This window comes from Lampris incognitus, chromosome 15 (assembly GCF_029633865.1).
Source record: "Lampris incognitus isolate fLamInc1 chromosome 15, fLamInc1.hap2, whole genome shotgun sequence".
NCBI lineage: Eukaryota > Metazoa > Chordata > Actinopteri > Lampriformes > Lampridae > Lampris > Lampris incognitus.
The window spans coordinates 10,651,223-10,666,431 of NC_079225.1; the positions used below are offsets into that span (position 1 = coordinate 10,651,223).

Sequence of the window (15,209 nt, forward strand, 5' to 3'; positions counted from 1 at the left end):
TTGAGTTTTGGCAGGGGCGGGGGGGGGTGGTCTGATCATAAAGGAATTATTTGGGGGTTGCTTTAAGAGCAATAAAAACTCACGTCGTCTTCATACCAACTGAGCCCTGGCCGAGCGGGCCGGCCCGCGTGGTGGTGCGCAGTAAACCAAGGGTGGAGGAGGAGGAGGAGGAGGAGGAGGGGGAGGGGTGACGGGCCGTTAATCATTAATATCAGCCCGTCCTCTGTAAATATGATGCACGCGCCCCCTTGTCAAGGACAGCGTGACGTGGTGGTCGTAGTCGTCTCGGGTCCGCTCTCCCTCGGGACCGCTTTCTTAGTCGAGGCGGGGTTCAAAGGCGAGACCCGCTGCCGGCGTTCAGGCTTCTGCGGAGCGCGCCGGGCAGCGTGATGCCGCGCATCGTCCCCACGCGTTATCCGCGCTGTCGCGGCGTGCACACGCGTCCGGCGCACGGCGTCTGAACGGGTTCAACCCTGCGCGCACAGCTGCCCCGCGCTCCCTGGGGGGGGGGGGGGACACGTGAGCCGCAGAGGACCGCGTCTTCCCATTGGGTTTTCCTGCTTTACTTATTTACCTTTTTTTTTTTTTTTTTTTTTTACCACCACACCATGTCCATGAAACGCAACAGCGAGGCTCCGGTCAGGAATGAGACGTTTCTGGTGCACTCCAAGAAGTTCTGCGCTTCTCCAGAACCGGGCCGTCGCTATGATTTAAACGCAGCGGACGTTCTGGAGGAGGAAAACGGTTCCGGCGTCAAGTCAGGTAAAGAAGTATTTGGGCCTACTGAGTCGTTATGCAGCCGTTTAACAATCCCGTTCTCGCTGGCGTTGCGCAACAGCGTATGCGACGCCGCAGCTAAACACATAAATGAAATTCACATCACTGATTGATCATTTTAATCAAGTCCCGTTTTCTTTAAAAAAACAAAAAAAAATTTTTTTTACGTTTCTTGGAATGATCTTCACTGAGGTACACATGGCTGAGTCCAACCTGTTTTACCCCCCCCCCCCCCGAGAGAAAGCATTACAACTCTTGCACATCTGATTTCAGAACACTTTTTAAATATGTGTGCACGCGCCAGTCTAGCCCGGTCTGTTTTAGTCTGTCTGTCTGGTCCAGTTTTACTTTGTTGGTTATTCTCTGGGTTGGTGCTATTTTTACCCAACATTGATGTATAACATACCACATTACTCGCTTGCATAGGCAAAAAAAAAAAAAATCATATTTAAGAATCCAACAGAAGTTCATCACATTGAACTGTAGATGTAAATTATAGTTTCAAACCAAAACCAGTTTTCAAATCATAATCTTGTGAGAAATGTTAGTTAATAGATTCTCGTTATTGTTCGTTTAGACAACAGAAATATGTATCCCAATAGGGCAATATCCAAATGTAGTGCTGACACAGCACCATTGGAAGACAATAAAGGATAATATTGAATGACTTTCCAGCCCTAGCTCTGCCTCAGCCCTCTTATCATGATCTCTTCTTATCTTATTACTTACATCTCCTTCCCCCGCTCTCTCTCTCTACCTGCTCTTCCTCTCTTGGTTTACTCTCCTCTAATGTGCGCCCCCTCCGCCTCGACTCTCCCCTGCCTCAGAAGCAGAGGACGGCAATGAGACTCCGTCTTCGGAGGAGGACCAGGAGCTGGTGGAGTATTCTAAAGAGCTGTCCATCAGACAGAGCAGCTCCGCGTCCAAGAAGACTATCACCCAGATCATCCGGGACAAGAAGAAGCAAACGCAGCTCACCCTGCAGTGGTAAGGCTGCCCACCAGGCAGGGGGGGGAGGGGGAGGGGGAGGTGTGTGCACTTCCCGGATGACTCGGCTCGCTCTGTGTTGTGTGCCAGAAGCGGCCGCGGCTGGATCAGAACTTGTACTTGTTCTCAGATCCTGGGCTGATAACAGTACATTGATTAATTGATTATGTGATTATTGATTATGTATCCCCACAACAGCCTCGCAGAACACCGTTATGGCATTTACTGCTTCCACGGTGTATTCAAGCCATGTGGCGTGCAACAACAACAACACAATCCCGGTAATTTTCTCAATGACGTTTCTCAACAGGCTAGAGGACAATTACATAGTGTGTGAAGGTGTGTGTCTTCCCCGCTGCATCCTCTACGCACATTACCTGGACTTCTGCAGGAAGGAGAAACTAGAACCAGCCTGCGCTGCTACCTTTGGAAAGGTGTGTGTGTGTGTGTGTGTGTGTGTGTGTTCTTGTACTTGCTACATTGTGAGGTGTGTGTGTGTGTTCTTGTACTTGCTACATAGTGAGGTGTGTGTGTGTGTGTGTTCTTGCATTTGCTACATGGGGAGGTGTGTGTGTGTGTTCTTGTACTTGCTTCATAGTGAGGTGTGTGTGTGTGTGTGTGTGTGTGTGTGTGTGTGTGTGTGTTCTTGTACTTGCTACATAGTGAGGTGTGTGTGTGTGTGCGTGTGTGTGTGTGTGTGATCATATAGTACTGTATATGCTGGTAACCATGACAACAGCAGATACCCGAGGCAGGTTAAGAGCATCTCAGGTGCGTGTGTAACATAAGTAAGCTGACATGTTGGGGGAGAGTGTGTAATGTAAGCTAACATGTTGGGGGAGAGTGTGTAATGTAAGCTAACATGTTGGGGGAGAGTGTGTAATGTAAGCTAACATGTTGGGGGGAGAGTGTGTAATGTAAGCTAACATGTTGGGGGGAGAGTGTGTAATGTAAGCTAACATGTTGGGGGGAGAGTGTGTAATGTAAGCTAACATGTTGGGGGGAGAGTGTGTACTGTAAGCTAACATGTTGGGGGGGAGAGGGTGTGTAAACTGACATGTTGGGGGGGGAGAGGGTGTATAAGATGACATGTTGGGGGAGAGTGTGTACTGTAAGCTAACATGTTGGGGGGGAGAGGGTGTGTAAACTGACATGTTGGGGGGGAGAGGGTGTGTAAGATGACGTGTTGGGGGGGGGAGGGTGTGTAAGCTGACATGTTGGGGGGGAGAGGGTGTGTAAGCTGACATGTTGGGGGGGGAGAGGGTGTGTAAGATGACATGTTGGGGGGGAGAGGGTGTGTAAGATGACATGTTGGGGGGGAGAGGATGTGTAAGATGACATGTTGGGGGGGAGAGGGTGTGTAAGCTGACATGTTGGGGGGGAGAGGGTGTGTAAGCTGACATGTTGGGGGGGAGAGGGTGTGTAAGATGACATGTTGGGGGGGAGAGGGTGTGTAAGATGACATGTTGGGGGGGAGAGGGTGTGTAAGATGACATGTTGAGGGGGAGAGGGTGTGTAAGATGACATGTTGGGGGGAGAGGGTGTGTAAGATGACATGTTGGGGGGGAGAGGGTGTGTAAGATGACATGTTGGGGGGGAGAGGGTGTGTAAGCTGACATGTTGGGGGGGAGAGGGTGTGTAAGCTGACATGTTGGGGGGGAGAGGGTGTGTAAGATGACATGTTGGGGGGGAGAGGGTGTGTAAGATGACATGTTGGGGGGGAGAGGGTGTGTAAGCTGACATGTTGGGGGGGAGAGGGTGTGTAAGCTAACATGTTGGGGGGAGAGTGTGTAATGTAAGCTAACATGTTGGGGGGAGAGTGTGTAATGTAAGCTAACATGTTGGGGGGAGAGTGTGTAATGTAAGCTAACATGTTGGGGGGAGAGTGTGTAATGTAAGCTAACATGTTGGGGGGAGAGTGTGTAATGTAAGCTAACATGTTGGGGGGAGAGTGTGTAATGTAAGCTAACATGTTGGGGGGAGAGTGTGTAATGTAAGCTAACATGTTGGGGGGGGAGGGTGTGTAAGCTGACATGTTGGGGGGGAGAGGGTGTGTAAGCTAATATGTCAGGGGGAGAGGGTGTGTAAGCTAACATGTTGGGGGGGGGTGTGTAAGCTAACATGTTGGGGGGAGAGGGTGTGTAAGCTAACATGTTGGGGGGGAGGGTGTGTAAGATGACATGTTGGGGGGGAGAGGGTGTGTAAGCTAACATGTTGGGGGGGAGAGGGTGTGTAAGCTAACATGTTGGGGGGGAGAGGGTGTGTAAGGTGACATGTTGGGGGGGAGAGGGTGTGTAAGGTGACATGTTGGGGGGGAGAGGATGTGTAAGCTAACATGTTGGGGGGGAGAGGGTGTGTAAGCTGACATGTTGGGGGGGAGAGGGTGTGTAAGCTGACATGTTGGGGGGGAGAGGGTGTGTAAGCTAACATGTTGGGGGGGAGAGGGTGTGTAAGCTAACATGTTAGGGGGGAGAGGGTGTGTAAGCTGACATGTTGGGGGGGAGAGGGTGTGTAAGCTAACATGTTGGGGGGGGGAGGGTGTGTAAGCTGACATGTTGGGGGGGAAAGGGTGTGTAAGCTGACATGTTGGGGGGGAGAGGGTGTGTAAGCTGACATGTTGGGGGGGGAGAGGGTGTGTAAGCTGACATGTTGGGGGGGAGAGGGTGTGTAAGCTAACATGTTGGGGGGGAGAGGGTGTGTAAGCTAACATGTTGGGGGGGAGAGGGTGTGTAAGCTAACATGTTGGGGGGGAGAGGGTGTGTAAGCTAACATGTTGGGGGGGAGAGGGTGTGTAAGCTAACATGTTGGGGGGGAGAGGGTGTGTAAGCTGACATGTTGGGGGGGAGAGGGTGTGTAAGCTGACATGTTGGGGGGGAGAGGGTGTGTAAGCTGACATGTTGGGGGGGGAGAGGGTGTGTAAGCTGACATGTTGGGGGGGGGAGAGGGTGTGTAAGCTAACATGTTGGGGGGGAGAGGGTGTGTAAGCTAACATGTTGGGGGGGGGAGGGTGTGTAAGCTGACATGTTGGGGGGGAGAGGGTGTGTAAGCTGACATGTTGGGGGGGGGGTGTAAGGTGACATGTTGGGGGGAGGCTGATGGTGGTTGACTTCCTGTGCTCACCAGACTATCCGGCAGAAGTTTCCTCTCCTAACGACCAGAAGACTAGGCACCAGGGGGCACTCAAAGTAAGTGTACGACTTTTACTTTCACAATGTGTGATGGAGTTCGGGCTTTGACCCCCGCCCCCGCCCCCGAAATGTGATGACATGAGCGGGATGTCCCGGCTGTTCGAGCGAGGACCGTGTACAGTACGTCCTGTCTGATGCCGTCTGGCTGTTCCACAGGTACCATTACTACGGCATCGGCATCAAAGAGAGCAGCGCCTACTATCACTCCGTGTACTCCGGCAAAGGTCTAACCAGGTAAACTAAATGTGCCCTTCACTGTCATTGTTAGTGTAGCTACACTACAGACCCACACACGCGATTTATTGCTTTGTTGGTTGCTTGATTTGTTTATCTATCTATCTATTTAGTTTAAGCTCCCAGTCTGCATTGTGAAAAGATCTGCGTCAATAAAGCTAATTAGTACGATTATTTACCTGCAAATTCGTTTCTTGATTGTAGATTTTCGGGGAGCAAGCTCAAGAACGAGGTAAAAAAAAAAAAAAAAGAAAGAAAAAGAAAGAAATGGTTGTGGAAGTGGAAAAGATGACCAAGGTCGGTTTGAAACAAACCGAGAACTGACGTGGTTGTGTTTGATAGGGAGGATTCACGAGGAAGTATTCTCTGAGCTCTAAAACCGGAACGCTGCTTCCGGACTTCCCGAGTGCTCAGCATCTTCTCCTGCAAGGAAGCGTCTCCAGAGAAAAGGTGGGGTGCTCCTGTTGCTCCGGCGTTGGAATAAATGGCAGTTTTTTGTTCAGTTATGACTCCCTCCAGAATTGGTTTGATTGGCTGGCTGGCTGGCCGGCTGGCCGGCTGTCTGGCTGGCTGGCTGGCTGTCTGGCTGGCTGGCTGGCCGGCTGTCTGGCTGGCTGTCCGGCTGGCTGGCTGGCTGTCTGGTCGGCTGGCTGGCTGGCTAGCTGGCTGGATGTCTGGCTGGCTGGCTGTCTGGCCGGCTGGATGTCTGGCTGGCTGGCTGGCTGGATGTCTGGCTGGCTGGCTGGCTGGCTGGCTGGCTGGCTGGCTGGCTGGATGTCTGGCTGGCTGGCTGGCTGGCCGGCTAGGTGGACGAATGTGTGGATGGATGCAACGTGTTTGCATGTCTTGCAAGTATGTTACTTTTCTGACCCCCCCCCCCGCCTTTCCACAGGTGGACACCCTCATTATGATGTATAAAACACACTGTCAGTGCATCCTGGATAATGCAATCAATGTCAACTTCGAAGAGGTAATCAACCCTAAACACAACACAAACCAGAGTAACACCTAAAGACTTGGACCTGGACTGCTTTTATTGTCATTGTCTCACGTGCATGTCTCATACAAACCTCATGAATGAATATTAAAAACAAAAAGTGCATTAAAAACAAAAATGACTTCACAGACCCAAACATCCTAAGCACAGCTGACACGGACGGTGAGTAAGAAGGTCAAAAAGTCATTTTATGGAAGGTCTAAGTCAGGGATAGGCAACATGGTCCAGAAAGGTCCGGTGTGGGTACAGGTCTTTGTTCCAACCAAGGAGTTACACACCTGAGTCTACAAATCAAGGTCCTTAGCAAAGGCTATTGGTTGATCTATAGAATGAGGTGTGTAACTGCTTGGTTGGAACAAAGACCTGCACCCACACCGGACCTTTCTGGGCCATGTTGCCTATCCCTGGTCTAAGTGTCCAGGCTGGTGAGGAACCTCACAGCCTGAGGAATGAAACTGTTCCATAGCCTGGTGGAGGCAGCACAGATGCTCCGGTACCTCCTGCCAGAGGGTAGGAGGGTGAAGTGGATGTGGGAAGAGCGGACGGGGTCCTCCACGATGCTGAGAGCCTCCCGGGTGCACCATGCATCATAAACTGCCTGGATGGATGGGAGGGCAGTTCCTGTGATCTTTCCAGCTGTCTTCCCTCTCCGCTGTAGGGGTTTGCGGTCAGAGGCCTCGCAGTTCCCATGCCAGACAGAGATACAGCTGGTCAGGGTGCTCTCTAGGGTGCCTCTGTAGAATGTGATGAGGATGGGTGGGGGGGGGGGGGACTCGCTTTCTTCAGATGCCGCAGGAAGTGAAGATGCTGCTGGGCCTTCTTGGAGAGTGCAGTTCATGTGAGGACCAGGAGAGGTCCTCTGTGATGGGAACTCCCAGGAACTTAGTACTGCTGACTCTCTCCACGTCCATGCCAATGATGGTCAGAGGGGTATGGTGGGCGCTGGTCTTTCTAAAGTCAGTAAGGACCTCCTTAGTTTTTCCTATGTTTAGGAAGAGGTTGTTAAATCCTGGCATCAGTGCAAAGAAACCCCGGGCGGTTCTTCTTTCAGGTTCGACCAGCCTCCTTGAGTAAAAGCTAAGAAAAGAACGGTGTAATAGAACAGGTAGCGCTTCAGCCCGTGCAGTAATGTGAGAACAAATCAGGTTTATTGTTTACTTGGACTCCCTGGAAACTACCGTGTTTTTTTGTTTTTTTTTATGTGTTGTTTCAGATACAGAATTTCCTGCTCCATTTCTGGCAGGGCATGCCCGACCACCTCTTGCCGTTGCTGGAAAATCCTGTTATAGTGGACATCTTCTGTGTGTGCGACTCCATTCTCTATAAGGTAATAATAACTGGATATGGGCAACTTTTCCTCCAGGGAAGCCGTCCAGATTTACTCAAAAACCAATTGATTTGGCAAGTCAGATGCTAAATATATAATAAAATCCAGCATGTGGGACTGGTACCACGAATCGGGAACATTTATTTGTCATTTCATTCCATGCACCTGTGCACATGAAATGAAATGAAATATCGTTTCCCCCAGCCCACAGCAGTGCAACATAAATACAGAGACACATCCGAACTACAAGAACGCATATATAGTCAAACTACAAAAAAAAATAAAAAATTCACTGTCCAAGACACGGAACACCAGGATAACTGTCAGACTGCCAGTCTGCATGGGCTAGCAGTTAGCCTGCCTGCCCCGCTTCTGCGTCCTGTCAGACCGCCCTCGGTGTTTCCTCCTCGGGCGCAGCTCCAGGCAGGGCCGTGGTCCCTGAGCCCACCGGACACAGCAGACCAGGCGGCCCTAGCCGATTCAACACCAGCTCTCCCAGCCAGACACCTTCGACATGCCTCCCCACACTCCACGTGACGACACCAAAAACACAGTCAGCGCTGGACGAGGCTCTAGATGTAGACAAAGACACTGCATGGATGGTACTGGGTGAGGCTGCTGCAGACGTGAGTTTGCGCCGCCATCTTCCCACACCGGAAGCAGAACAAGATTGTCATTCAACAATCACTGGAGGACTTTAGGTGGTGTCCAGAGTAGTTGGACACACTGTCCAATTGGAAAAAAGGTCCAAGGTTCATTGGCACATAATTCCAAACATGATAGATGATCAAATTGTCCAACTCTACATCTCACCTCTATAAAGAAATACATCTCACCTCTATAAAGAAATACATCTCACCTCTATAAGGAAATACATCTCACCTCTATAAAGAAAGCCAAACTCGACTGGTCGTTCTCATCAGTGTTTTCTCGGTTCTTATCAGGTTCTGACTGATGTTCTTATTCCTGCCACCATGCAAGAGATGCCAGAAAGGTGTGTCACATTGGCTTTATATTCTTCTACATACTGTGTTAAATAAAGAAAGCTGCTTGGGTCAGTCGAAATGAGACACTGCTATAGTGCATCAACAGCAACGAGAGCATACGTCAAGGGCTAGAGCGACCAAATATGTAGGACAATGATTGATTGACTCGTTGATTGATTGGCTGATTGAGATGGTGTTTCTAAAACCAGTTCTGTCTCTTAGTCTGTTGGCGGACATCCGTAACTTTGCCAAGCACTGGGAGCACTGGTTGGTCTCCTCTCTGGAGAACCTGCCGGGATGCCTTGCAGCTAAGAAGCTTCCCATTGCACGGCGCTTTGTCTCCTCTCTTAAGAGGCAAACCTCCTTCCTGCACTTGGCACAGGTACAGTACCGACTGGATCATAGAACAGACTTGACGTAAAATAGACTGAAATAAAAGGGGAGAGAATACAGCATGGTAGAATAGACTTCTGCACACAACACAGCAGGACTCCTTGGTAGAAATTCCAATCACATTGTCCTTATTGTTCCTTTATACTGGTACAAACTGATGTTTTGGTTAATGGACTTTCACTTGTGTCTCTCTTATTATAGTTCTTCTTTGACGAGAATATATTAAACTATAGGATAGGGGGACATGATTGAAAAACCATCTGCCATATCTCTCTTTCTTTCTCCCTCAGTGCTTCCCTTTTTCCTCTTTCCTTTCCTGTTTCCCCTCCTTTATCTCCTCCTCCTTCTCTTCCTATCTCCTCTCATATCGCTCCTATTTACCCCCACCTACCCCCCTGAATGTCTCCCCTCTTCTCTCCTTCCACCACTCCTACCTTGCCCCCTCCATTCCTCTCCTTTCCTTTCCTATCTCCTTCTCATACCTCTCCTCCCATCCCCCTTCCTCCTTCTTTCACTGATGTCGTTCCTGTCTTCCCCTCCCGTCTTTCCAGATTGCCCGTCCAGCCCTGTTTGACCAGGCCGTTGTGGACAGCATGGTGGTGGACATTGAGAAGGTTGACCTCAACAGCATCAGCTCTCAGCCTCTGCTGACCATCACCGCTGCTGGAGACCAGGATGCAGATGTCTACTCTGAGTGTATGCCAGCTAGCATCTGTTGCGCAAACAAACTTTAAGAAATAAGCTGTGTTTCAAATGCAATACTATACACTAACACTATATAGTATCTACTATGTCAGAAGCCCATATATTGGGCATCCGGGTGGCATAGCAGTCTATTCTGTTGCCTACCAACACGGGGATCTCCGGTTCGAATCCCCGAATTACCGCTGGCTTGGTCTGGCATCCCTACAGTCACAATTGGCCGTGTCTGCAGATGGGAAGCCAGATGTGGGTATGTGTCCTGGTCGCTGCACTAGTGCCTCCTCTGGTCGGTCGGGGGAGGGGGGAACTGGGGGGAGCAGCGTGATCTTCCCACGCGCTACGTCCCCCTGGCGAAACTCCTCACTGTCGGGTGAAAAGAAGCGGCTGGCGACTCCACATGTCTCACTTCCTTGTGTGTTGTGGGACAACAGTGTCCACCAGCAGCACACTCAGAAATGCAGCAGATTTAGTTTGCTTGTTGGGATTTTGAATTGTGCTTCATTTTGTCCCTTTTCCAGTGTGAACACAGCACACACTCAAGGCTCAGCATTTTCGGTTTTTACCGATTTTCACCGAAAAATACCCAGATTTTTAAACGGATTTTCACCCGGATTTTATGTTCCCACGGATCCAAAAGTTGTTCCTGTTTGTGTGAGGTTATGTAACAGTGTCCTCCTGTGGCAAAATTCGGCATGCTAGATGGCTTTGAAAAATAAAAACCGAAAACGCTGAACCTTGTACATACTCTAAACACAGAACGAGTACGTGGATGAGGATGAAATGAGTTTCCTCCACCTTAGAGATAGGGTGAGGAGCTCGGCCATCCGAAGGGAGCTTGGAGTAGAGCCGCTGCTCCTTCGCATCGAAAGGGGCCAGTTGAGGTGGTTCGGGCATCTGATTAGGATGCCTCCTGGGCGCCTTCCTTTGGAGGTTTACCGGACATGGCCAACTCGGAGGAGACCCCAGGGTAGACCCAGAACTCGCTGGAGGGACTACATGTCCAGTCTGGTCTGGGAACGCCTTGGGATCTCCCAGAAAGAGCTGGATGATGTTGCTGGGGAGAGGGACGTCTGGAGTGCCCTACTTAGCTTGCTGCCACCGTGACCCGACCCCGGACAAACGGGGGAAGATGAAATGAGATGAGACGAGATGAGATGAGATGAGATGAGATGAGATGGCATTTGGCACACAGCTATAGTATTGGTAGAAGCAGCAAATATTAGCCTTGTATTGTGTGTGTGGATAATTTGAACAAAGAATTTTATATTTTGAATCTTATTTGTTTCATAGTGTTTGTTATGCCGCGGAGAGCTTGTTGGACATGGCTAACATCTGAAACCATTACCTTTAAAGTGTCGGGGCTAATGCAAGTGGAATTTAGTGCTGTGTGACTATGATGTTCTCTAAATAAGAGCACTCAACTGGAAAGCTGTGCATGGCGGCACGGTGGTGCAGTGGTTAGCGCGATCGCCTCACAGCAAGAAGGTCCTGGGTTCGAGCCCCGGGGTAGTCCAACCATGGGGGTCGTCCCGGGTCGTCCTCTGTGTGGAGTTTGCATGTTCTCCCCGTGTCTGTGTGGGTTTCCTCCGGGGGCTCCAGTTTCCCCCCACAGTCCAAAGACATGTAGGTCAGGTGACTCGGCTGTACTACATTGTCCCTAGGTGTGAATGTGTTGGGCCCTGTGAGGGCCTGGCGGCCTGTCCAGGGTGTCTCCCCGCCTGCCACCCAGTGACTGCTGGGATAGGCTCCAGCATCCCCGTGACCCTGAGAGCAGGGTAAGCGGTTTGGATAATGGGTGGATGGAAGTTCAATAAAAATCCTCCTTGTGTTTTACTCTAATAAACCTACACTGAACTGGCATTTCTGTTGAGGTGTGACTGTCATAGCCTTCACCGGTAACTGCTGTTCCCTCCCATTCCACATGGTCTCCACATGCCCGCCCTTCTAGATGACTCCATAGCCATCTTCCAGGAGCTTAAGGACTTGCTGAAGAAAAACGCGACGGTGGAGTCCTTCATCGAATGGTTGGATACCGTTGTGGAACAGAAGGTCATCAAGGTACCTCCCAGCTGTTTAGCTGCAGCCTAAGGGGTGTGGTTCCCTGTCTATTGAGCCTTGTGGTCTGGGGAGTCCTGCGCAGAGATGCTGTGAAGGTTTACTGTGACACTGTGCTTGGTTGGTGTACGCTCTGCGTTTATAAGCGTCTCGCAAAGCTTAGCATGGCAGGCTTGGTGGAGGGTGTTTAGGATGCTGAATCAGAATAGCCCAGCTGCCAGTCATGCTGTATTAAATCCTTTTTTCATTTGCATTATCTCTTCTATCGCTCTCTCTCTCTCTTTCTGTCTCTCTGCTTGTCTGTCTCCCGCTCTGTCCTCTCACTCCCTCGCTCTCGCTGTCTCCTTGTGCTACTCTCTCTCTCTCGATCTCTCGCTCTCTCACTCTCTCACTCTCTCTCCTCTCGCTGTCTCTCTCTCTCACTCTCTCACTCTCTCTCCTGCTCTCTCTTTCGCTCTCTTTCTGCTCTCTCTCTCACTCTCTCACTCTCCTCTGTCTCTCTTGCTCTCTCTTTCCCGTCTCTCATGCTCTCTCTCTCTCTCCTGCTCTCTCTTTCGCTCTCTTTCTGCTCTCTCGCTCTCCTCTGTCTCTCTTGCTCTCTCTCCTCTCACTCTCTCCTCTCTCTCCTCATGCTCTCCTCTCGCTCTCTCCTCTCGCTCTCTCTCACTCTTTCTCCTCTCACTCTCTCCTCTCTCTCACTCTCGCTCTGTCTGTCACTCTCTCTCTCGCTCCTCTCTTTGCTCTCTCTCGCTCCTCTCTCTCTCTCTCTCTCTCTCTCACTCTCTCCTCGCTCTCTCTCACTCTTTGTCCTCTCACTCTCTCCTCTCTCTCGCTTCTCTCTCTCTCTCTCTCTCTCTCTCTCTCTCTCTCTCTCTCTCTCTCTCTCTCTCTCTCTCTCTCTCTCAATCTCTCAGCCGGGGAAGCAGAGCGGTCGCTCTGTCAAGAGGAGAGCTCAGGACTTCCTGCTCAGGTGGAGCTTCTTTGGTGCCAGAGTGATGCACAACCTCACGCTCAACAACGCCTCCAGCTTCGGTACGGCACACTTCCTAAAGGTGTAGCACGAGTCACCAAGGGGTTCATACACCCGCACAACAGAAAACTCTCCCCCCCCCCCCGCAGCGTTAACCTTGGGAAGCGCAGGAATAACCTAGTGCCGTGTGCTGGGGGTGCACTACGTGGGGTGGGGGGGGGTGGCACTAGGTGGTGGAGGGGGAAGGAGTAAGGCTTCCCGGTTTCATGACGGCGTATTAACTGAAACAATAACAAGAACTAACAGCAGTTCAGCTATTTCTGTTTAGTTTGTACTCCCCGACGCTCCCATTATCCGGTCTGCGTCATGGACTGTGTCAGCAGACCCCCTCCCCCCCCTTCCCCCAACACACACACACACACACACACACACACACACAGGTTTGATTCAAGCCAGCTTGGAGCAGATTGCTACAATAGGGCCATAAATTGTAATAGCCCGACCGGCCCTGGGCAAACACCGTCTTATCTCTGTGTCGCGTGCTTTTTGTTTGAATACCAGTCTCTCTCATACACACACACACACACAGACCTACAAACATTTGGCTTTTTGTAGCCCCCCCCCCCCCCCCCCTCCACAAACAGATGTGCGTGTGCAGACACACACTGACCATTTGGCGGCTCCTTCGTTGAGTCTCAACCACACACGGTGTGGCGTGGCGTCATCTGGTTCTCTCGCCGCGGCTCAAACAAAGGGAGGCGGGGCCGCGCGAGCGCCCCCCCCCCCCCGTGCCAAAAGGTGGCCCCGAAAGGTCAAAAACGGTAGTAGGAACGGCCAGGTGAGGGATCGCCTCCGAAACCCGGGTTCGAAATGAAATGTGGTTAGCTTACAAACGCTCCGCGCCACAAACGATGGAGCGTTATTTTACAAACTTTTTTTTTTTGTTTTTTTTTTGGGGGGGGGGATCTGAAACAGACCTATCGTTGTGCGGCGCGGTGGTTAGCGCGGTCGCCTCACGGCAAGAAGGCCCTGGGTTCGAGCCCCGGGGCGGTCCAACCTTGGTGGGTCGTCCCGGGTCGTCCTCTGTGTGGAGTCTGCACGTTCTCCCCGTGTCTGTGTGGGTTTCCTCCGGGAGCTCCGGTTTCCTCCCACAGTCCAAAGACCTGTAGGTCAGGTGACTCGGCCACACTAAACTGTCCCTAGGTGTGTGTGTGTGGGCCCTGTGAGGGCCTGGCGGCCTGTCCAGGGTGTGTCCCCGCCTGCCTCCCAGTGACTGTTGGGATAGACTCCAGCCTCCCCGCCACCCTGAGAGCAGGATAAGCGGTTCGGACAATGGATGATGGGGGGGGGGGGGGGATGATGAATGTGTATAGGGTTCAGGGGTCAACATCCTGACTTATTTGCTCCGGGTGAGAGTTGCCCCCGCGTTATCGGCGTCAGGCCAAGTTCGTTCAAGGTGGACAGAGTGAACATCAACAAGGATGTAGGTTGTCTTGTGGCCCCTCTGGGCTTCCCAGGAGGAACCTGCAGGGAGGGGTTTGTGAAAGAGATGAGCATGCTAATAATAATAATAATAATAATAATGATGATGATGATAATAATAATACTGCACCTTTGATTTGTAGTAGTTTTTCTAAGTGCGTGTAATGAAGTCGGTGTGCTTGTTGTATTTGAGAATGTCGGCACACTTTCAGGATGTCTAGGTAGGCAAACGACAGGCCGGCGGTATCGAGCCGTATCCACAGTCGGCAGACGTGAGCGGGAAAATGGACAATGCGCTGCGTGCTCGGTCGGCAACATGTTGACATGTGCATGTGGCCCGGCAGGTTCTTTCCACCTGGTCAGGATGCTGCTGGACGAGTACATCCTGCTGGCCCTGGAGACGCAGTTTAACAACGACAAGGAGCAAGAGCTGCAGAACCTCTTGGACAAATACATGAGAAACGCAGGTACCATGCTGCCCCCCCACACACACACACACAATGGCTTACAGAGATCACAATAATCACCAGTGCAGTTATATAGCACTTCTCTAGACACCCAAAGCACCTGATGATTATTAAATAATAAATATTATTTATTAATTATTTTCTAAATATGTATGAAACATTATTCAATAAATATAAAGATCATGGCTGTTAAGTTCTGGTGCAAACCTGCTTGATTTCGTGACAAATCTGCAGTAAGTCCGCTGTACACCGGGGGGCTGCTAGTTATTCACCACGGCGGTCTGCTTTTGCTGGTTTTCAAATCCCTCCACACACAATTTTCAGATTATTTTTTTTTAGCCATTTTGTTTTTTTTTTTTTGTTTTTTTTTTTCCTACAAATTAAGGTTTCAGACTGCTGGTGGGGACCCGAGCTAAGCATTATTGCCTAAGCCTCGCAAAAACATAAAAAATATTTATACTACAATAATAATGATAGTAACGATAATGATAATGCATTTTATTTGTGGGCGCCATTCAGAGCACTCAAGCACACCTTAGAGAGCACAGTAGAAGACCAGCAGCACTGTGTCAGGCGGCATAAAGCCAAAACAAGGCAGGGTAGACAATAAAAAGTTAACACAACAGATAAGTATAAAATCATAA

At 50.6% G+C, this 15,209-nt stretch overlaps 1 protein-coding gene across 1 annotated transcript in view; it reads left to right on the plus strand.

Moving 5' to 3' along the window:
- Positions 1-608: 608 nt before the first annotated feature.
- The window catches only part of rfx6 (regulatory factor X, 6), a 26,892-nt gene continuing 12,291 nt past the window's right edge, over positions 609-15,209 (plus strand). The window contains exons 1-15 of the mRNA XM_056294128.1: positions 609-762; positions 1,605-1,764; positions 2,075-2,198; positions 4,888-4,949; positions 5,109-5,186; positions 5,391-5,418; positions 5,529-5,636; positions 6,079-6,156; positions 7,397-7,510; positions 8,455-8,504; positions 8,719-8,878; positions 9,441-9,585; positions 11,540-11,649; positions 12,561-12,678; positions 14,443-14,565. Coding sequence (XP_056150103.1) covers positions 609-762; positions 1,605-1,764; positions 2,075-2,198; positions 4,888-4,949; positions 5,109-5,186; positions 5,391-5,418; positions 5,529-5,636; positions 6,079-6,156; positions 7,397-7,510; positions 8,455-8,504; positions 8,719-8,878; positions 9,441-9,585; positions 11,540-11,649; positions 12,561-12,678; positions 14,443-14,565 — 1,612 coding nt within the window. The remainder of the gene's footprint in view (positions 763-1,604; positions 1,765-2,074; positions 2,199-4,887; positions 4,950-5,108; positions 5,187-5,390; positions 5,419-5,528; positions 5,637-6,078; positions 6,157-7,396; positions 7,511-8,454; positions 8,505-8,718; positions 8,879-9,440; positions 9,586-11,539; positions 11,650-12,560; positions 12,679-14,442; positions 14,566-15,209) is intronic.